The 24,645-nt window shown below is 38.8% G+C and overlaps 1 protein-coding gene across 1 annotated transcript in view; it reads right to left on the reverse strand.

Annotated features, from left to right (window-relative positions):
• Positions 1–24,645, reverse strand: part of tsnare1 (T-SNARE Domain Containing 1) — a 134,051-nt gene that overhangs the window by 44,256 nt on the left and 65,150 nt on the right. The window contains exons 8-9 of the mRNA XM_027277193.1: positions 16,274–16,346; positions 7,665–7,747 (exon numbers count right to left, since the gene is read on the reverse strand). Coding sequence (XP_027132994.1) covers positions 7,665–7,747; positions 16,274–16,346 — 156 coding nt within the window. The remainder of the gene's footprint in view (positions 1–7,664; positions 7,748–16,273; positions 16,347–24,645) is intronic.

Here is a 24,645-nt window from a genome sequence, read left to right on the forward strand (position 1 = left end):
ACATTAAGCATGTTTCTACACTGGCCATCTTGTGTACACAATCCTGGCAACACATGTGAGGAAAGATGTTATTTTTCATCACAAAGAGGAGCTTGAACGGACCTAGCATAACTTTTACTGCATGTGTTTGAAAGCATATAGTATCAAAAGAAATAGCTAAAACCTTGGTGCAATGTCAGCATTAACGTTAAATGTCTTTGCATACCTCATCTCCTCTGTGCACTATCCGCAACCACTGATGTGTACATATTGCTGTACTGTCATTCGTACTGGGACTGCTACTGTACTTTTTCACTGTTATTTGCTTGCTGGAGAAATCTACACCAAACACAGTAGAAATCCTGCCAGAAACTAGAGATAAACCAGGAAATCCAGCAGATTACAGTGTGTAATGCTGATCTTTGGTGCTACTTGAATGAAGAATCCTGAATTGACTACATATTGTCTTTATACAGGCTACACATATCTTGACAAATCATGTTCAAAAAAGGTCTGCATGACCAATTAATTAGAAGTGCAGGTCACACAAACAAAAGTCAGTCCATCAACAACTTAATAATCGCATTATTGCCCACTTCAAAAGACACCTGCTTGGCAAACTGCAAAGGTGCAAATGTGAAGACTCGCACTTCACACTACTGCACTAACTAGTGGATGGAACACCATCTTCCAAAAAAATATTTCCTCCTTTGGTGTTTTAATGATGGAGGTGGAGAGCACTGTCCAAGACATCAGTCCTAAATATCTCATAGGTGTTCAGCTGGTTTGAGTTGGATTTCTGGATAGAAACGTATCTGCAGTGACCCTTCCCTCTAAGGGGACAAATGGACCCAAACCATGCAACAGACCCAGCAGATCCCCTCACTGAGGAGATCTACAGTCATACACATTCATAAGGACTCCTTCATGTCCATGGCAGGTCTCATGTCATGGTTATGACAGTGTCATGTCTGCCTTATGCACTAACCTTCCAATAAAGTGTTTTTAAGTGGCTTTGTGCTGCTGATCTCACAGAAAATGACTATGCTATGGCTTTTCATAGAGGATGCACAACCTTTGTGCTTGGCAACCGACATTTGCCCTCCTCTAGTTTACCTGAAATGTTACTGCTGAGTTATCATTGCTGTTGTTGTCTTTCAGTTTGTCCTTTGTTTCTCAGACCTAATTTCTGTTCTTCTGCTGCACTTTGCACAGATCACTTTAATCAAACAGCATGATGACTTCTCTGATTTTGTTTTTGCTTTAACATTCTGATTGGAAAGTTTCTGTAGGTGGCACATGTCAACAGTACTCACTGTATGTTTGTTTTATTCAAATTAAAAACTAGAAATAAAGCACACAACAGTTTTCCAGGGGTTTTCCAGGCCTACTGGACATTCAGTTGAATGACAATGTCAAAGACTAGACAGAAGTACTAGTGTGATGTAATAAGGTCATCTAACCTTACTGAGGAACCCAAACCACGATGTTTCCTTAACATTAGTCAAGTTGTTTTAAACATTGCAGTGTATAACCCTGACCCTAACTACTGAGAATAAATGAATTATTGTTTTAAAGCTGGTTTTTAGTGAACACAAACAACAACATTTCTACGTCTTATTTCGGATCACTTTTCACATTTTTTTGGACCTTTGTTCCTTTTTTTTCACCTATTTAAAATTCAGATACAAGGAAAGTAAATGAAAGTAAATGAAATAGCATAATCAAGTATATACAAACATGTAGAGCAACTGATAATAGAGTATGTCTATTATCAGTCATCAACACCTTCCTACAGTCAAATAGCTTGAAATCATATGTGGAAATACACTTATGGTCCACATTCTAATCTTTTTGGTGACCTCCTGGCTTTATTCTGATTGTATTACGCCTCTTTCTTTCAGAAGCAAACTTTCTAGTGGACGGAGTGTGTGCAGATATACCACGAGCATGTCTTTTTTTGCTTGTGATTTATTTCTGTGCATAAAATGTCCTCAAAACTTGCAGTGCATGGCACCATGGGTTGGAAGCCATGTGAAGTGCAGCATAAGGGTGACATGTGGTGACTGCGGAATAGATCAGATAGATAATCAACATGCCCTATAACAGACTTATCGAACACATTTTCTATTGGGATCTTTCAAATATTTATTCTTGGCTGAGGGAACTTGCAAACATATTTGGCAAGAGTTTGGCAAATGTTGTGTAAACCAAATTGAGAAAGTACAGCATGATGAAGTTTATTTATCATCCAGAGCACTATGTCAACCTTAGGCCGTGGTTCAGCAAATCGCCACAGGGTTGTGAGGGTGTGCTCAGAAAACAATCCGAAAATAACTTTTTACTTCTCTGATCACTGGCTATGTCGCTCAACCACAGCTGTCACTCTCACAAACGATCAGACACAAACCAAAGAAAACTGTTTTTCATTATAGACAGCAAGCCAGACACAGTCATAGTTTACTGTAACTTTTTACTTCTATGAACACCTGGATAGCACATATTTCAGTGATATTTCAGGCTGACTGAGGAGTAGTGACCTGTATGTCATCGGATTGGAATAACCTGTGGCCCACAAGTCTTTCTGTGCCCAACTGAGACGTGGTATCCTGCTTCTGAAGGTGGAAACTGGATGTCCATCTGGGCTGGGCACTTATTGGTGCATAGGACTTGAAGAATAAATCACCTCTGCAGGTAAGGTATGGTTAAAGGGGCTGAATAAATGATTGAACTTCGGCCATTGGGTTACACCTTTTTTGCTCTCCTCACAGACGATGCACCCTGAAGCACACTCAAACTCAATATTTCTTTTTTCTTTCTCCTAATGGTATTCTCTTAAAGTACAAAACAAATAAATCTTTTTTGTGTTTATTCTTTCATCCAACATGTTTCATTATTGTATTGCACAGCAGCTAGTGGGCCTTGTTATTTCATTTAAAGTCAGGTTCCTTTAACATGCTTGGACCAGCTCTGGCTCATAGGGCAGAGTCAGAGGAGTGTCAGTGACATCAGCTTGGGTGACTTCAAAGATTGTTATTTCCACTTCATATCCTTCAAAGTAGCATAAAGAGTGCAGAGGGACTGGGGGAAAGAATGATTGAACAGTCAGCCAGTTTCCCTGCAATCTGTCAGCGTTAGCCCATCCCCCCAATCCCAGTGCAGTAATCAGTCAGAGCTTTAACACTGTGATTAGGTTATTCTTTTTCATTATCTTATTTGTCAAAAGGGCAACAATTTGTATGTGTCTGCATGTGGACGAGTCCATTCATCTGTCTACCCATTCATTTAGAAGCCATCTTCCTCTTTGTCTTCTTTTCCTTCCTCTCCCTCTTCCTTTGTTCCTTCCACGATCGCAATAGCCGGCACTCTATATTATCCTCAATTAAGCTGGAGGAAAACTGTGTTGCATCGATTCTTTTGAGACTCAGAAGGATGTAGTCACTCACTAGAAGATCAATTTCAGTTCTGAAGATGGATGGACTTTTAAGTCTAAACAATTACATCAGATCAAATCAATAATAACTCCAGTTATTTCATACTTTTTTCTAGGTGTGAAATGTCTGAAGCTTTTGTTCACTGAATCGCTAGAACATCTGTGTTTTATTGGTAATTATATACCATCTCGTGCAGCAATCAACAATCAGAGTTCATTGTGGTCCACTGAACATAGATGAGGTGATAAAACATCACCGCAACTAGAGAAACTTGCAGCGGGGAGAGTACTCTGCCTCCGGATAATGGATTATAGATTCAATTTATTTTCAATGTAAAGTGAGTAGACAAGGCGGGGCATGAGAAGAAAATGACATCCGCTCTTAATTGACCATTGGTGGAGATGTGCAGTGGTGCATGTAGAGCGGCATCAAGGAGTGTTCAAGGCTACATCTGTGCTTGGACTGTCTGCAAAGTGTTCAGTCTCTTTCTTTAAAGCTCCCTCCACCCCCATCACCACCACCCAGCCTCCCCTCCACTCTATCTGTTCTGTTGAATGTTTATGTGATCACAATAGTGCTATTAACGTCACGCTACATTCACTTCATATTGGGTAAATACAATCTACTGGTAAAATTGCTCACGTCAGCCTCTAGTGGCAATTAAAGTAGATGTAGAGGTCTTAGAGCAGATCCAACAGCCAAAAAACAGACACCTGACTGAACCTGAAACAGATCTCATTGTCTTCACATCTTGTCTTCTTTTGTTCCAGATTGGCCCTGACTTAAAATCAATACAGTCTGCATCATTTTGTCTGCACATTACAGCATCAGAGAGAGTCGGCATCTCTGATCTCTCAGATCAAAACACACTGAGTGGCTTTTTTTTTTTTAACATGTGCTGTGTGTCTGTGTGCATCACTACCACTGTATTGTTCAAACCCACAGAATTATGACTTCAGCTCTTGTGGTGATAACAAATATGTTAGTCTTTTTGCCAAAATATGAATTTGGGCAAAAAAAAAAAAAAGACTTTGTGTTTTATACAAAGTATTCAAATAAATAAATCAAAGAATATTACGCTCTTGTATTGTAAACAGGTTAAACAGGTGTTACAATTAAACATGAAGCATTAAAGGATTGAAGTGAACTGAAATCATTGAAAGGAGCTGAAGTGTCACCCCTAAATAAAATCAAAACAGTTTTTGAGTTTTGAAGTGTGCACTTTAAGCAGTGATTTTTTTTTACTGTGTAAGCAACAGAAATAGCATTTGAAAACTTAGTGGTGACAACGTGATTAAACTGTCTGCTAAAGACTTAAAACAAGGTCAGTGTGTGTTGATGCACAGGTACTGAAAGCATTAGAAGTGACATGTAACAGATCAAAGTAGTTTAATAAAAGTACATGCAATTTCAGTTGAAGTGGAAACTCGGGTTGAAGAGTGATATATGTTGAGTTTAAGTGCAGTAATGAAGGCAGTGAGGTGTCAGTGAAATCACTGGAGGCAGTTGAAGTGTCAATCGAAGTTGTCAGTTAAACAGAGGACTGAAAACAGCTGAATTATCAGTCGAAGTGAAAGCATTTAAATTTCAGTGGAACAAATGAAGACAGTTCAAATACTGTAAGTCGTGGAAATGTTCAAATAAAGAAGTAACTGAAGTGTAACAGCTGAAGGTGCAGAGGCTGAAAGCAAGTGAAAACAACACTTAGTGTAACTGCTTTCAGTGCCTACTCTATGTCAGCTAATGACATAGGAACAGGAAAAGATGCAAGCATTTGTTAAGTAAGAAAAATGTCAGTCATTCAGAAAGTAATGAGACGTAACTAGTTTCAGCTGAAGTTTAGCAATGTGAACAGTGAAGTGTTAGTTAGAAAGTAGTTATAGAAATGTCAAACTGAATTTGATTTAAAAAAAGCACAAAAACTGTTGTAAAAACAGTTGAGTACATGAGTGAGTACTACATGAGTACTACATGAGTACTACATGAGTACTACATGAGTGCAGCCTAATTTATATGTGGAATAGTCACCGAGACCCAGTCAGTCCTCTCTGCTGACTCTAAGTGAACGGTCTCCATCCTGCTGTGTCTCTACTGTGATTATGTGATGAAATTTTGAACAACCCACGGCGTTCTAACAAACAATAATATGGTAACAGGTAGTGGCTTTGGCAACTTATGTGAGAAAAGATTTTTGAATTTGTGAGGTGAAGTTGGTGCGAACCGGCACGTCCTCCCTGCCGACTCTTCAGTGAACTTTCCCCCAGAAAACAGCCTCTGTCTCTGCAGTGAGAGTCGGGTAAGTCCTGCTGTTTACTGATGAGGATTATGGTATGAGATGTGTCTCTTTCCACTCTGCACGATGAATCACAACACAATGTTACAGCTTCCAAGATTATAAACCTGTGTCACTTTGTCCGTGGAGACATTTTGAGATTTCCAGTGGAAACCCGCAAAATATTTCCTGGTCTGATTATTGATGACAACTAAAACTATCTACACTATCATGACTTGATACACTGGGAATGATTTTAAAATGATGAAAATATGGAGTCTAGAGGGTTAAAGAGTCAGATATGAAGTTGGAGAATGTGTGCTTGTAAGCAACTGAAGTGCCAGTTGGTATGAAAGCACTGACAGCAGGTAAAATGTCTATTGAACATACAGTATTTCCCTCTCATACACTGTTGCTTTAATAAAGTGTTGGAACAAGCAAATTCATACTATACAGGGCATAGTGATACAGTTTGGAAACAGTTTTATGATTGTCATGGACTGCAGCCATGCACAGAGACAGATATATTTTTATGATGTATAGCAGATGGATTTGATGAGAACTCACATTGCTTTTGTTATCACCAGCTGTTCTATACATGTATGTCGAAGCTATAACTTTTAGTGTTCTATACAAAAACATGGGACATGGGACTGTGTAAAATCTAGTCTCTCCAGGTCCATCATGCTGTCTGTCTGTCTGTCTTTTCCTTTGTTGTTTTTCTTCCATTCAGCTGCTCTGCCTCTGTAAAGACAGCGGCTGTCTGGATTGGCGGAGAGCTAAATTGCTCTGTGTGAGCTTGGTCACGGCTCAGCTCTCCTTGAGATAATGAAATGACAATTAATGGGAAAGCTGTTGCCAGTCGCTCATTTGTTCGCTCACTAGTAGAGCGGCAGCATGGAGGGACAGGAAGAAACCGCTGCATTCATGACAGACTCTGGAAACTGCCCAGCAATCGTTTTCATATTGAATAGCTGCTGATATGATTGTGAAAATCCATGCAAATATAGACAAATGAAAGTTGAGTCCATGGCTCCCTGACTATTAAAGAAAATTCAGATCAGATCAGATCAGATCAGATTAAAGTTGTATCCAGAAGCGAATAAATATTAATTTCCACCTTTATTTAATATAAAGATATTGCTGTTAGTCTAAATGTAAAAACATTACTAAAATATATTTTTCACAGCTGTCAAAAGGTGTTGTAGGTCGAGAGTTTAGATGCTGCTCTGAAGCTCTGTAACCCATGTTAAAAAAAAAAAAAAAAAGGTATATCCTTTATTAACCCAGTGACACTTAAGTCAATACATTATTTACCATAGCCAGGGGCCTACACAGCGCAGAGCCACTCTGAGCTCTGGCCTACTGAGATAGTCCCTGACAGAATGGCGGAAGACACATATATTTCCTTGAAAAGAAAGAGCGAAAGCAGGCCCTTGGGCATCTCATAAAACGTCTCTCCAATATGTGCTGTGAAGTGGAAATTCTATAGTCATCCAAAAAAACAGAGAGAGAGAAAAAGAAGATTTTCTATTTAATTTCTAGCTGCAGTTGTTGCCCATTAATGCATTTTCCTTTCTAAGTCAATACACTTATTGATAAAATTGCAAATTTATAACCATTATCTCTGTAGCAGTAAGACTTGCTCATGGAATTGGAATTATATATGTGGTTTTGTGTTTTTATAAGACTCCAGGCAAGCACTTTATGTTTTCTGTTTCTAAATACAATTAATTTAACTGAAGGCAAAAGCTAGTAAAGTATGACATGAAATTACATCATCTCTGTTATTATGCTAGTGGGGGATGTGATAAAGCTGTGTAATCTAGTTAGCAAAGTCCCTGTTTGCATGGCTGATCAAGCTAAGCTTCTTGTGACTGCATTACAATGCAAAAGCTCAGTCAGCTACACAAAATTAAAACTGAACAAAGTGAATGCAAAGCGTGGAGCAAGCTGCGGTACAGGGCCATTCACTGTACCTGGTATTGGTTGGCCTTTGCGAGCTCCTGATTAGCTGATTCCACGTTGGATGATGCAGTCTGGATGTAATCTTCAATGCTGTCTGAGGAAACAAAGAGCAGATTTATAGTGGGTCACTTTCATGCCAAATGCCAATATAACAATGTGGTCAGGCAACACCAGCACAGCTATTGATTCCAGCTCATGCTTGTGAAACCCACAGTGTTTAATATTATAAACCCAATTTACTGTAGCTAAGGTTAGAATAAAAGTTTGGTTTACTTTATGTGAAAAAAGTTAAAGTTTAATTTAAAATTAAAATTTTAGTTCTCATGAAGTCAAAAATGTATCTTTCAGTGTTTTTATTGGATAATATGTTGCCTATACTGTATTATCTAGCCCAACAATGACAGAAAGTCTTTTTTGAGGTACATATGGCCGGGCCTCACTGATTACTGTACAAAAGCACAACTTTATAACATTATTCAGTGATTTTGGTGAATCACACAGAATAACATTACACTTCAAAAATGATTCATGGACTTTCCTGATGGAAAGATTGTAAAGTAACAAACACTAACTGTTGTTAGCTCGGTCAGCTGTGCAGCTACCCAAACCGACCAAGGATGCCAGGAGTCAAAGCTGGCAAGAAAACCACCTTGGTAGGCTACTGTATTCCATGCCATACTGGCCATCACTGGTTTCTGAGGTTATGGTTGAGGTCGGTTCACTCAACACTACCTGCAATGCTTACTGACCAGGGTGTAAATTGGGTACTGTAATCACCAATTAATATTGATGAAGTCCCTCTGTACCTGACTGTTTTTACAGGAAAGACGTAAACATGGGGAAGCAAATAACACGTTGCTTTCTTTCTTAGGAACTTTAATGGAATACTGCAGTGATGGAGCATTGTACAGAAAAACTGTCAAATCATATGTCAAGATGTCACATTCTGTTTGTCTGTGCAGCCGCCCAGCCACATTTCCACTTCCCCCGATTCCCCAGTGACTTTTAGTGCATAGTATTAGTCAAACTCCAAAAAAATTCTAATTCTTATAATTTGTCTTTCATTAAAGTCAAACTCTATGCTCTCGGGTTTTAACAGAGTTTCAGCTATAAATGTGTTGGTGGCAAGCCCAAGCCTGCTATTACCATTTCTTGACGAACAATCCGCCCAGCTTTGTCCAACCCTGGCACTCTTACACTCACTGATTCCAGCTATTGTTTGTCAAGAAATTCTTCCAGCACTTAACTTTTTAAAGTGTCTTTTGTACAGGTTCAATAACTGATGTGATTTTGAACTGTGAACAGAACCAGTTTTTATGCGAAGTCAGGCTAAACACATCCTGACTCTCTACGTAAACCCTCCACTTAAAGGTCCAGTAGGACGATTTAGTGGCATCTAGCAGTGTAGTTCTGATTGAAACCGGCTACAGTCACGCTCCTATTCCAAGCCTGAAGGAGAAACTACATCAGCTGCAAAATGTGCATAAAACATGAAATGCCCTGTAGAGTATATAGCCATTCTTTTGGTTTGTCCTTTCTGTGCTAGGGTAAAAACATGGCAAATCAACATGGTGGTCTCCTGAAGACATAAAAGTTTCATCCTAAGGTGGTAGATCATAACAGTCCTTATTTTCAGGTGATTATACAGTGATGAAAACGTAGCTATGGATATTATTTTGATGATATTGGTCTTCTTATCTCACTCTTAGAAGAAAACAAAAAATATGGATAAACATATTTTTCAGAATGTTTAAGACCTTGTGTTTTAAACTATAACAAATCTCTCTCCATGTTTGGCTAAGTCAGTTCTCAGTACATGGTGGAATTCATCATGCATGTTTAAATGGTAATACTAGCTTTAATACTGAGCCATATATTTTAAATAATTTAGCACATTTTTGTGGTGCAGCCCTGTCACAGTGCAGAGTCAAATTTGTGTTTTGCACTATCAGACAAGAATACAATGTTTTTAAAGTATCACTTTTTGTATCATTAGTTCTCTTAACAGAATTAGGTCTGGTACAGAGTGGCATCCTTCTAAAAGCTCTTGCTCTCCAGATTCCAGCGGTAGCACTTGATCTTATTAGCCTGGAATTAACTGAAAAAATAGCAGACATAATTACCTCACACCTGAAAATCTTTCACACACTTCACAAAGATACTTAAAAAAAAACAAAACATTTGCAGTATCCTCTGTCCTTAAACATTAGAGACAGAACACTAAATGTGCTCTTACACAGCCTTGACAGCACATTGCATGACAGCGTTCTGTGTTACCAAGGAATGCTGGTCTACGAGTTAGCAGTGTTATAACAGCAGGGGCTCCTTTAAAAGCTGCCAATACACAGAAGTTAATGGGATGAGACAGAACATGTTTAATGAACTGGATCGTCCAAAATATTTGATATTAGCACATAATTGACCACATGTACTTACAACTGGCCGATAAGAGTGAGAGTGCTATTGATTGTTTTGGTGTTGTGAGAGTGAAAAGGCCACAGTCAGTTCAGAAAAGTCCTGCTTCATGTTGTGACTGCCTCTAATAATTACTGCACCACCCGAGCTTGTAGAGAATTAACTTTTGAACTTAACAAGAGCAGGAGGTTGGGTGAATTAATTGCTGATTGAATAAGTGCACTAACTCCTTTGTTAAGTTGAAGGAAGCAGAGGAAATCATATTTAGACTCACCAACTGTAAATCAGAAGAATGTCGACAGCTGGACTGACTCATTTTTTAATTCTCTCCATTTTTCCGCCTGTTTATTTTTCATGATGGATATTGGGCAAATTGAAGTCTTGTTTTTATTCTGCACATTAAGATAATCAGCAAATATATCTTCATCACTTGAGTCAGGTTTCAAATGTTCCATTATGAACAGACTTCAGATCATAAAAAGTTACGGCACCATGCCTGGTGGCATTCATGGGTGATCCTCTGAATTTTTATGGAAAAGTAAAATAGAACTATAAAAACTATTTTAGTGAACAAAGTTTATGTTCAGCGTTATTTCAGTTAAATCTCTAACATCCTTAAGCTAAGGTTAATGCAAGCAAAGCTTGTTTTTTTCAGTTACTTTGATTGTTTCATTATACATTTCATCAGATTAAGCACATTAAAGTTATTCAAATTCATTTTGACCATTTTGATTTTTCCTCAGTTCCTATGTTAATATTTTTTTCTATTTTTGGAAGCACTGAAATAAACGTCCACCCAAAGGGACTAAAACACAAGCTCCGGAGTCTGCCTCCTACTTTTGACGTACTCTGGCAACAACTACCTTACAGATTAACATTTGGTACATTCATGTTCCCCTCAGAGTGATGTTACTTTTCTTCCATCACCACAATCTGGTTTCAATTTTAACTTGTCCAGCACTTTAGTTTATGACCAAACACATACAAAACTAATATCATCCCCATAACATGTTTATCTAACATGATGGAAATGGCAGATATTATATCCATCTATAGCATTAGCATGTTAGCATGGTCTTTGTGACAATGTTATAATCCTGATATGATGTGATGCCGATAGTTAAGTTAAAGCTTAAACATTTTTAACCCTTTCTTTTAAATATGCTGCCAAGGAAGACTTTTTTGTGGATATTCATGGTCCCCAAGATGATTCCTAATGTGGTGATGCCCTGAACTTATATTTCAACCATCAGGACATTTGCATTTGTACACAACACTTTCTAAATCTAATACTAGGATTTCCATGCAATTTACTGAGAGCATTCATTCTCCCAAGAGGTTGAGCCCTTTCACTCCAAAAGCTTTAATCAAAAGACAAAACTGTCAACAGTGTTCCAAATATTTCTCATACTCATAATTTTATTCATGAATCATTCAAGCCAAATACCAAAATACCTAATAAAGACACATCTGTAGTACGTTACTACTAATAGTAAGATGCGCCCAGCATGTCCAATCCCTAACATTTTAATCACTCTGAAAAACAGAATGTACTCTTTTGATGTGTATACAAATAAATGTTTCTTAACACATCTTTCATGCCAGAGTTTGTGTGCCTGCCAAACCAGCCCTGTTGATTGTGTATCTCAGTTCACAGGCTTTAATACAGTGTGTCCTTAGCCAGCATGAATAGGCCATAAAAGCACTAATCCTTCCTCCTTGAGCCTATTCATTGCTTTGTATTACCCGCTGCTCTTGCAAAAAAACGCCTCCACAGCACAATCACATATTATTATTCATATCCGCCACTATACCAAGAAAGCATTGTTCAAAAAAGGCCAAAGGCAATTTCAGTGCATCTCTTTTTAATGGGGAGAGGTCCATTATTGCATGACTTTGTAATGATCAGATTGGACCTATGCTGTGGTATAATGTCACAGACTCTGCTGTTGTTTGGGTGGGAGCACACTGTGTTCCTGTACCATCAATGTCCAAAATACCATATCATATCACAATCCAGTGACAAAAAACAAAAAAAAACATAATGTGGTTCATGCATGTTGCTGAACAAGCATGAGGTGAAGCAGACATGACAAATAAAAGAATCAGGAAGGAAGGTTTCATTTTATTCTATAACTCACTGAGGAATTCAAGTGTTAAAGTGTAAAACACAGATAATGGGTTTACCTCATTTTTGACTTTTTAATGCAGCATTTAGAAAAAATCACTGCAAAGAACACAACCATATACAGAAACGCTGCAGGTCACACAGTTTAATTCACTGAATAGAAGTAAGTTATTATTATTATTTTAAAAAATATATATTGTATATATATTATTTTACGTGATATTAGGAATTTATATGCTTGTAGTCACCAACAGGGTAACTTTGGGACATTTTAAAAACAAAACATGAGTTTGTAGTTTGGTTCAGGCATGAAAAACACTTGTATGTTATGTACCTGATGTATTTGAAGGACATTAGGTATGCTAACTTACACATAACTTCAAATAAGTCAACTTTGATTTTTAGTTTCACACAGGACACCGACAGTTCAGGTGAAAGTTCTGTGTATGTCAGATCCTCTGCGCTCCTCTACATTCTTCTGTTCTGCTCACATATGGCACATTTTACACAAATTAAAAACAGCATGACATGTGTTATGACTGTGGTCATGTTTGTTAGTAGTCTGTGTATGTTTTCTTTTGTTTGTTAGTAGTCTGTGTATGTTTTCTTTGTGTGCCCTGTGCTTGTATCTATTTCATATGCAAATAGGATGTGCCATCCCCAGGAGGCGATTGGTGCAGTAATTTCCCGGTCCTGGCTTGTGATTGGCTGGGCCTGAAAGCCCCAAAGATAAAAGGAGCCAAGATGGCGGCTGCCGGGTGGACACCATTTCCTCATCCTCCTCCTCTCCCAACTTTTGCCACATGTCCTTTTGCCGAACTGTGTGTGTGACCTTAGAAGTAGTTTTTTGTTTGAAGAGTAGGGGTGGACTGCCATTTTGTTTGATCGTGTTTTCTCCTGTTTTTGTTAGTTTAGGGAGGTAAGTCTATTGTGATTTTGATTTTCTGAGCATAGTGATTTATTTTCAAGATTTGTTTGTTTTGGTTGTTGTTTTGGCCTGGGTCCACCTTGAAGTTGATACCTTAGTTATAGTTTTTGAGAATTTGACCTTTGTAAATAAACCTTTTTTTGTTTGTGTATAAAAACCTGTGTAAGTGGCTACTTGGGACTCGGGGAAGATTGAGGCACCTACTTCTTGTTATGCTCTAGGCCCCTAGACTGGGGCATAACACATAACACTGTTGTTGTACTAGTGGAATTAGCAAAGTGGAAATGTACATACTGAATTCACCAGGTAAACTATTGGAGTAGAGGTAATTATTCATATGTTTTATTTCTTAATAATGGCCGCACTGAAATATAATATTATATTTCTCATTATATTTTACTTTTCTGTAAAGTTTAATCTCTTGAAGGTCTAACTTTTGTCAATCAAGTTAACTTATACAGTTTACGTCTTTCGACATGTAGCAGTGCTCTGAAACTTTTTGTTGGTGGGTTACTGTTTTACTTGCCTTGTGCATGCGGACATGAGCGTGCACGTGCCTCTGTGTGACACCATCCACATTTCTGCCAGTGATGTCACACTATTCCACTGAAGTAAGTAAACAAGGCTTTATAATAATGCTTTATGCAGTCATCATATTCATTAGAGTTCAATGATTCGATGGGTCAGACTGCATGTAAAACATAAGATCATGTTTACACAAAACTCCACAGGGCACCATTTAACACTGGATGTATTCTTTTTTTTTATTTAGACATAATTTATATATTTTGCACAGCAGGTACTTTACTCTAAACAGATGATGACAACCCCCTGCTATAATCCGGCATCAGGGGTTGGAGCTATAGCATAACATTTTTATTCTTTGCTGTATGTGATTTAGTTTGTACTTGTTCTTAAAAGCAGTTTTAAATGAACAAATGAATGAATGTGACTGGTGAGTCAGATGACAGATTAGCGTTCTTTGTTTGGAAACTGGTCCTAGGACTTTCTTACTGGGATGCATAAGCATAAAGCATGGTGAGAGTGTTGTGGTTCAGTAAAGTCCAGGGACACAAAAATGAAAACAGTTCAAGAAAACACTTAAAATCAAAAACACTTTGCAAAAAAAAAAGTACAATTTCTCTGTTATTTGCCTCACCCATTGCTTTAAATGTTAGCCATCCAAATTAAGAATAGTGCACGGAAGAAAAAGAATAAAAAAGCAAAAGAAAACAGGTATTCCATTATTGTAGAAATGGGGGTGAGCCAGTCTGAGTCAGCCTGACTCTAAAGGGTATTTAAAGGGCATCTACATTAGCCTGATTGAAGGCAGCAGACAAAAGGCCACTCTACAACAAAAAGGCAGCAATTAGCTAAAGTTATTGCTTCCCATTCCTCATCACACACACACACACACACACACACACACACACACACACACACACACACAGTCTTTACACCCAACAGTTTTGCACCATAAACCTGGAATGAGCATAAAGAATTTGTAACTACACCATTAATCTCCACTATTTGTTAAACCCATTGCTATTGTCTCCCAGCTTTATGTTTGTGCCCTTACTTCTGCCTGTAACACTATAGACTATATATATATATGTATAAGAAGATATATATATATACATACATACATACATACATACATACATACATACATACATACATACATACATACATACATACGGCGTGGTGTAAAAAAGCCAGCAGAATTGCATTAGAATAGTAATTATTACATGTTAACACAGATCTTTGGCTAACCTTTAAACTCCTATTGGCGTGTTATTATAAAAACATGTTGAATGTCAGCGTTGTTCTGACACACAGAACTGTTTTAAAGGTCATGAAGTTACCAAACTTTTAGAAATTGCACAATTACAGGGCGAAAAAACAACAACCACAAAACCCGGTGTTTTTTTCCACAGCTGGTATTTTATATATACAACGTATATATTTATATATTTTATTACAGCCATGAAATGCAATTTAAAATACTAAAAACAGCAATGAATTATATATATGTTCTGTGTCTCTTCTTCTGTGCCTTTAAGCTCCTTTCTATCCATTAAACATACCCTGTTCCACTGTGTGATGTTTCCTCGTGTTACTTAATAAACAATGTCCATGTTGGAAGTTTGACGACAAACATATTCTTAACTCACTGTCCACTGACTATTTTTCCCCTCACAGCTTTAAGCTGCATGTGTCTCCAGAAGATGGAGTTAGCTCACAAGATAGTTTGAGGCCCAGACACAAGGAGTTGATAAGTGGCCACATACCCTGTCTGGGTTCTGTAAATACTTTACTGGATTACCAAGTGTGTATTAATCCACTGCAAAAAAAATAGTATCCAACTAATGCAGTATTTCCTCTGCTTCCCTTTCCTTTGAGCAACAGTGCCCAGGTGTTTCAGGAAATGACTAAGCCTCCAATCGGGTATTCAACTAATGTGATCTTTTGTTTATTGTGAGATTTGTTAACAATACGAACAATATAGACTAAGGGTAAATTATCCTTCTTTTGTTACTTGGCTAACTAAGTCAAAGTGTAAATGAATTTAGCTCCAGCCACAGTCAGACAGCCCCCTCAATTTAGACAGTCGTCTGCCTTATCAGACCTTTGGCTTCTACTCGCAATTGACCCATCACAACACTATTTTTCAGGCATGTTTCTTTGTCTGCGTGGCTGTTTGACATCATTAAATAACCAGTTCTCTATTGAATGTTCATGATGGAGCCAGACTATAGCTGATGGCAGATTTCTGACCCAGCAGCAAAGCTTCTATATCTGCCCTATATCTGTGTCCTGAGTTTCATTCTGTTTTGCCATGTCTGAATCACTGCAGGGTGTGGAGAGCCGCTTACAGATAGCAGGGTGTCTAAATGGATTTTCTCTAACCGTCCACTGTTTGTATGAACCCAGAGCATTTTGCTTCTCATCAAAGAATCTGAACAGCGTGGCAGCGAGGCAAAGGTTAAAAAGTTTGTTTTGCCCGGCAGAATTTCAAGCTCATCTTATTAATCAAGCACATCAAATTAAAACATGACCACAAAGGTTATCTTTGCTAATTGGGACAACAATGTAAACAATGCACTCAAACACACACACACAAACGCACACACACACACACATCTTACCGATGGCGTCTCCTTGTTCATGGACCATGCTGGCCAGATCCTTCATGATTTGACTGACGTCCAGCATGTCTCTCTGTGGAGAAAAGACACAATATGGACGTCACAGCACTGTTCTGCTCTTCTAGGTGTTGCCTTTGATACATGATTGACAGGTAATTAAGCTAATTAGCTACTTAAAAGAGTGCTCCACTGATTTAGCTTTGCAGTACTATTGCATTGTTGGAATTACAATGGGCGGTTAAAAAAAAACGATCAAAAAGCAGAACAGGAATCTTATCTTTTTGACTCCTTCTTAAAACCCGGCACATCTTTAGACTGAGCAGCTACAGAGCAGCTCTTTCAAACACCACACATCCAAAAAAAAAAAAAAATCCACGTCTGTCCATTTCCATAAATGCTCATCTTTATCAGGGTTGCTTCTCACAGCTCCCTCTGGACACACAAAGGTTTTGTACAGTGCAACGTTTTCACATCAAGCAGTGCTTTTTGTTTAAGCTGTGTTCAGGTTTGGCAAATTGAATTGTACGTAGTTAATATTTTAGGATGCAATAGGTACAAATAAAGCTGCATATTAATTTTTTTTACATAAAAAACATACCACATAATATGATCCAAGTGCCAAAGAAAGTGATATTCAGCATTTAAATTCACCAGAATTGTGCTGATATTCAAGATTTTTTGTAGAACATGATGTTTAAGCTACACTGATGCAATCATTTTGCTGAGACAGCTGAAACTTAAAGCTAGCCAAATACCTATACATGTATATTATTATATATACATATATACTGTATATAATGTCATGTCCTGTCTGATCAATGGTCCAAAGCCTGATGATATTCTGCTTACTATCAAAAGTATTAAAACTTGAGAAACCTGAGAAAGGCAGTGAACTTTAGTTATTTCTGCTTAAAAAGGCAAAAGTTCTCCTGGTATTAGTGGCATCCCTGAGGCACGTCAGATTACAGTCGTGTCTTGTGCAATTTTCAGTGCTTTGAAGACCTCAGGTGTGCACATACTGTATCTGCATGAATTTGTAAAAAAAAATGAAATTCCAAATCAAGTTCTGTGTCCCTGTAATTAACAAATTTGGTGGATTCGTTTAATCCTCAACGCTATATGCTTGGCTTGACTGAAAGGTAAAAAAAAAAAATCCGTTCAAAGTTTTGTTCAGTTATTTCCCTGTCAGGCCACAGAGCAAACTGGTGCAGCTATGGTTGACCGCAGCTAATTCTCCACAGTCTCCAAGCTTTGAATCTGCTCTCAATGTTTCAGCTCAAAGCAATATGAAAGCTTATAAAACCTCTGTCTATCTCCTGCTCACAGGTTCCCCCCTTTCCTCCATTATGGCTCCATGCAATCACAGCTGCGTTTGTGTAGCCTAACCCACTGGGCCATCCATCACAGGTGGCGGAGATTGCTGTGGAAACTGGCAGCCATCCTGCCACTTGGCAAAAGCCATGTGAATAGAGCCAAAATGGCCCCTGGCAAACCTTGTGATGCTAAAGACTTTTTTGCATTTATCTTTGGGCACCACTGTCTATCACGCTGTAATAGAATAACAAATTTATTTTACCTGGCAAAGCACTGGGCAATCAAGGCTCATTTCATCATAATGACAGAGCAGTGTGTAACCAATTTAGCAAATAGTGTGTGGAGGTGAATAGACACACACACACACACACACACGGGGAGAATGCAGAGATGTGATGGGTTGGGACCCCTGTCTAAGGGCTGAGTGGGTGGCCAGGCTTTGGGCCAACACGGTGCCCTTTTCCATATTTCATGGGCTTTAAATTCTGCTCATGGCCAATCTAGTGACCACTGGATCCTGGCACAGGATGCTGGGAACCAGGACAGGAGATTTTTCTATTATGTTTCCAACAACAGGTTTACTACAGGACATTTTCTTATCACTAGGGGTGAGTATATCAGCGCTGCTCGGAGATAGTTCCTGCTTCAGTCCGTGTGTGTGATCAGATGCAGTCAAGGTCTTGGATTGCGTTGACACCTTTAGTTTAGATCACTTGGTCTGAACTAAAGCAAAAAGAGATAATAACAATAAGCATAATGATAATAATAATATGACAATTAGTTGCATTTCAGTTCAGCCCATTTGGTCTTCATACTACAGTGGTGGAAAAAGTACTCAGACTTTTCACTTAGCAGGAATACCACAGTGTTGAAATATTCTTACAGGTCCAGCAAGTATTAGCATCAAAATAAAGTACTCATGATGCACAGTTGCTCATTGCAGAATAATGTCTATTATTAGATTGGAATTATTGATTTACATCACCTTAATGATGCAGCTGATAAAGCGGTCTATGGAGACTTGGACTGGGAACCGGAGGTTGGCTGATTGAAGTCAAGCATAGATCACAGTATGGAGTGTGGACTGGTTGCTGGAGAGGTACCAGTTCTTTTGGACTGCCAAGCTACCATTAAGCAAGGTACCAAAGCCCTTTCTATACCCACTCTCTCTACCATCACTCCATGTGTGCGTGGTTGTATTTTGGCCCATATGTGTAAAACTTGAGTGGAACAAGAATTTTCCTATTTTGGGTTTGCGTCTGTCACACATTGAATTTCACATTGGAAATGTGACAAAATGAAGTAAACTCACAGACAGAGCTGGAAGAGCTTCTCACAGCAGGAAAACAAACTGAATCATTTGTGAAAACAATAAGTAGCCAATCTTTAACATTTTGTTTTCTGTTTGGTAAGTTTGACCTCAGTTCAAAGTTGCAGTTTGAAATAAGCCTGATGTCACTCTGATATATCACTTCTGGTCCGTATAGAACAGTTAAGCATGCTCAGCATTTGTTTGTATACAAAATTCAAAAACAGTATGTTATGATAATTAGCACATGAAATTCACGTCAACTGACATCTAAAGACTAATTTATAATTCTGCATTAAATCGTCACCATGGGTACGGTGTAACCTGACGTGCACCTGTCCAGAAAAAGTAACTACAAGTCGCAATGACTGTCATTGGTCTACTTGGCGTGAGTGTTCATTGTCTGATGGCCCTTTCAGACACTGTCCTCTGAAACCCATTATTTCAGTGGCACAGCATGGTGCACTGCCAGTGCACTTGTGCACCTGAACCCAGCCATGAGAATGGGAGACCATGGCGGTGACTCATGCAAAACGTAGAGTTAATAATACAGTTTGAGAATCTCTTCAAAGATTTACACATTTACAGACCTGTGTGTTCACTCAGACAAACAGACCCATGTGTCGGTCTCCTCATATTCTCTCATTCTTTTGCTTGAAGAAAAGAAACAAGAAAGACACACAGAAAAAATGCAGAATCACAAGAGGAGATGAGTGACAGCTTCAGTCACCATTGTTTACACAAAGAAATTCCATAGAAACCCCAAAACCAATCACATTTTTTTTCACGTGTTCATTTGCAGAGCAATGCAGATATACCTGCGCACAAGTATAAATGCTGACAATGGCGTAGGTCACTAAGTAGAGCCTATGCACAACTATAAATCAATCTTCACTCATTCATTGGAGTGTTTGGTATTTTTTTTATTGTCATTCTGCATCATCAGTGTCTCATGGTTTCAAGCAGGCAATTTACTGCATCAACTCGTTTTCATTATCTTTATCTTTTTATATCTGATGACCAGTAATACGTACTTATTGTTATGAGGAATTCCATTCATGAATGGTTGGTTCAGTCAGTGTAGAGAACATGCACAGAGTCCGAGATGTCTTATGCTGAAAGCTTTATTGAAGCTTGATCAAGGAGTATGGAGGATTTATTAAGACACTCGTCATATAATGATGCCATCCTCTCTGGCTCATCTATATGCCTCCAGGACAAAGACACAACAACTCTATGTCCATGAATAATAATTCATCTAGAAACCACAAAAAACAAAATATGATAAAATAATAAAAATAATAAATAAATAAATAAATAAATAAATAAATAAATAAATAAATAAATAAAACTATTATAATAAAATATGTTTAGCCATTCAATATTGTTATCTGACTCTGTGAGGTTATGTACTGTACCTATCTGCTGTGTGTAGAGTGAGACAGCCCTATCCTCTGACCTTGGTTACCAAAATAATGATCAGAATGATGCCTACTTTCCTAAACACAAGCATACACACAGTCCCTATTACCACCTAAGATTTAACACTATCCCTACAGTGACCTCTGGACATATGCATCGCCCAGGGTAAGCCACATACATGAGATGCTAGAGCTGAAGATTCCCTCACACTTTGTGTGTATTACATTCAGGTCACTTTTTAAATACTTGGTTGGATGTTAACATTTAGGTTTTTCATGATTATATAGAACATTGCTTTCTTTTCCACATCTATAGTGTGGATACAATCTGTACAGCAGCTTTTAAAATGATACTAATGACCCTTTACTATGACACAACGTGTGGTTGGTCCACTTTGCTTTCTCACCACAAACAAAACCACAGCAGAGTTTAGACCTCGAGCCACCTTCTCAGGAGTTTTTTGGCTTGGCTGTTCAAATAACAGCTTTCACTTCAGCATAAATGAACCGAACATAATAGGTAAATGCACCAGAGTTTGTTTGAACTGGACCAAACAGGTCAGGTGTGAAGGCACTGTCAGAGGTCTGTTGATTAATCTTCCATAAGATATCAAGAGTGTTGCTTTTTAGATGAGGAAGGATCCTAACTAAGGGAAGTGAGCTGAAGTGATGACTGTAATAAGAGCTGGCCAAGGGTATACCATTTACTATGTTCTAGCCCCCAAGACAAGGAAAAATCCTTTATAATAGGAAAGGGAATGCTGCTGTCCCATTATCCCTGTTCCAGCAAGAGACAACTTACAACAAGAGTGTTGACCAATATTATCTTAGTAAACCATACACCAGTGAACGTCAACTAGTGGCCCATGGCCCACATCCGCCTTTGTATCTGGCCCATAGAATATTAGTGGATTCAGGAATAGTCTAGTGAAGAGGACAAAGTATGTTTCTACATTTTTCTTTAAGTGAAGTGAAACAAACGCCCTCTGAAAAGTAGCTTGTGCCAAAGCCTGTCTCCAATCCAAAAGGACTCTTTTATTGTTTCACGTCTGTCAGAATTGTCCTTTCTTGGGCTTCATTTCCCCACACAATAGCACACTATTGCAGTGTCTCAATAACAACTGTCAACATAACAGAAAAGAGCATAGTAAGTGCAAGCTTTGCACATCAGCAAATAGATACAAACAACAAATAAAAGCATCAGGGCGTCAGTTATGAGAAATGATCAAAGAAAAGATCAAATTAATCCAACAAATAAATATGAGGTAAAACCAAGAAAATCACAAGACTGAAATACTCACGTTTGGTTAATGGGAGAAGTGACATTTCCCCTCTGACACTATCTTTTTAACATCAGGCCTCATGCCTGCCTTATGCGCCTGCAGTCCTAGTTAATTTTTCACAGCTTCACAGGCATATGTTAATCTGAACATGGTGAGCACGTACATGGCCAATGTCTTCAGTGTGTCATACTTTTGGGGACAAGCCACCCAAAAGGTGCTCAAGCTTTCAGCACCACGGAGAGCACCAGTGGCCTGGATGTCAATCAGTTCACTGTGATTGGCCGCCTCGTCCAGCATCACCTTCCCCATGTTAGCAATTGATAGCCTCACAAATATGAAGCCTAAAATACTGTTTATCCCCCCTAGTGGCTTGCTACCATACAGGTAATATGAGTCTGTTAACACTGACAAAGGATAAAAAATAACATACATTTCAAAGGCAAACTGATATATTAAATAATATATTACTATATATATTATAATATTAATTTAATTTTACGAGAGCATCTGGCCCTGATAGAGTCTGCCGAGAAAACCCCTAGTTGATGACCCCTGCCATACACAATGTTAATATGATCTACACAGGGGTAAACTATCTACATCAGCCTCGTAGATCATTGAGAAACTGGGAGGAGAGACAGGACAAATCAAATCTGGGCTGCTGCAGGAAAAACCAACAACATGAGACACATTCTATACTAGGTGAGCTACCAGGATGCCATGCTATGCTGTCAATAAAGTGCCAAAGTCCAAATGGAGTTCATTGACATTTTAATGACAGTTTGTGTCGGGGTTTACTTTTTAAGGAAATATTAAAATATGAAACTTTATATATATAAAAAAACATCTTATTTTGGATTCATTTAAACTGGCTACAAAGGATACTGTTCCCGGTTCCCAGTGAGGATTTCTCATTGTTCCCATTTTGCCAACATAGCATGAATGCAACATGAGCGCAGATTCAGCTTATTAATTTTCTGTTTCTTCAGCCAATCATCATCATTTTCAAAGCCAAGGAACATGGCAAGGAAGAGAAAAATGACATTATTTTTGACTGATTCACCCTGAAGTCTGCAGCAGCTCCAGGTAGCAGCACTCTACACCCGATCCTGACCTCATCTTCCTGTACATTAATCAATAAAGTGCAACAGAACTTTTCTTGCAACCCACAAATTGTTCTGCTGGTAGCCAGTGAGTCAGACTTGGTCCTCGGCGCTGACACTCACATCCACTGGTCCTCTGATGCCTCCTGTCAGTCCTGCCTACTGTTGTTATTGTGTGCGACTGATGAAAAGAACATACTTGAACAAATGAAAAGCTCTGAGGGTTCTGTATGTTTTCATGAGACTAAGATGTCAGATTCAGACATCTGTTCCATCTGACACTGGGGCCACTGCAGAGACAGCAAAAACACAATTAAACTTGAGGCCAAGATAAAAAAAAAAATAATAAAAAGGCAAAAAAACAAGCCTGCCGGCAGCATCTGCCTGACGCCTCACCAGCACTACATGCCTCACATTTCTCCAGTCATAAATGATCTGAGTGATACAAGCTGAAACATTTGTGGGAGATATTGCAGTGTTAATGCAAAGCTTTGCAACTTGCAGATCATGTGATGGAGGATGAGCACGGAAAAAGTGGCTGCTCTTTCCTCTCACATTCATGCCTGTGTTACCTAAAGATTCATCCGTTCCTCCACACAGAAACCGGTTGTAGCGTCAATGAACATTCCCTGTCAAAAGTCAAATTTGCTGGGCACAGTTTGATACCTTACAGTGAATCAGCACAATGAAGATGATTTAAAATCCATTGTAAAGAGTGAGCTGCAAGAGTTAGACAAAGTGCCACATACAGAGGCCAGCAGCATTCATGCTAATCTGTCTTAGACTGCAGAGCAGTTGGTGAGGGAGTGTGTGAAGGTCTGCTCTTGTGCCTGCAGAGGGAAGTGTGGCACAGCAGAGCACTCAGCCTCTTTAAGGTGAACCAACCTCAGTAATAAGAGCTGATTAAGTATGCAAGTCAGCCACGAACGAGGAGGGGAAAACGCTGATAGACAGCACGACCCCTGAAGAGGCGTCTGGGAGATTTAAAGCGTTTTCACACCTTGTTCGCTCAGAGAAGTTATTTGGAACTCTGAAGTGCTCTCTCCCATTTAGTTTGCTTCTTTTGGCCAAATGAGAGCACAGCAATCAGAGCGAGACCTCGCTGAGAGAAGTCTCTCGCTACAAACTGACACGTCCTCTGGACTCCGAACGTGATCTGACTGCAATCAAACGACAGCGAGCACTCGTCACCCCGCGCTGTCTCTTCATGTGACTGCATTCATTCACGTCAAAGAAGAGTGATGGGAGCTATGTGACAAATTTTTAAACTTATTACAAGGTTTCTCAACCGTTTCTGGCCTCTGACCCTGTTTTTAAATCCTGAAAATTCTCATGAACCCAGCACAGTTAGAGAGCCTTTGAACAGCACTACCATTAATCTTCTTCAACTCTGTCCCCACAATATGTGGACCCTGTGGGGATCCCAACTCTACGGCTGGGAAACTCCAGGTGTGTATACAGAACCAGAACCACACTTGCAATTTGATTCTTGTGAGGGTGGCACACACAGCAAGGAGGTTCTGGTTTCACACCTTCCAGCAAGCTGGGGAGTTTTTGGCTGTGGCTGGGACCTTTCTGTGCCAAGTTTGAATGTCCTTCCCATGTCTGCGTGGGTTCTCTCATGGTACTGTACTCAAGCTTCCTTGCAACAATCCAAAAACATAGCATAACTCTAAATATTCTTGCCAGCATTTTGGAACTTGGATATCAAACTCATCAACTCATGAAATTAATATTTATCACTTCCTGATGGTCTGAATACTGTGAAAACATGACCCATAATTAACTTATTATCTGTTGATTACAGCTCTGTCCCCTAGAAATGACCTAATGACTTTGAATATTATAAGAAAATGTTAAATGTTAAATAAATGGTGAGTCCACAACGTATTTCATTTGTTTTGTTTTTTTACCAAAAATCCATTTAACCATGATTATGATC

This window comes from Larimichthys crocea, unplaced genomic scaffold, assembly GCF_000972845.2.
Source record: "Larimichthys crocea isolate SSNF unplaced genomic scaffold, L_crocea_2.0 scaffold88, whole genome shotgun sequence".
NCBI lineage: Eukaryota > Metazoa > Chordata > Actinopteri > Sciaenidae > Larimichthys > Larimichthys crocea.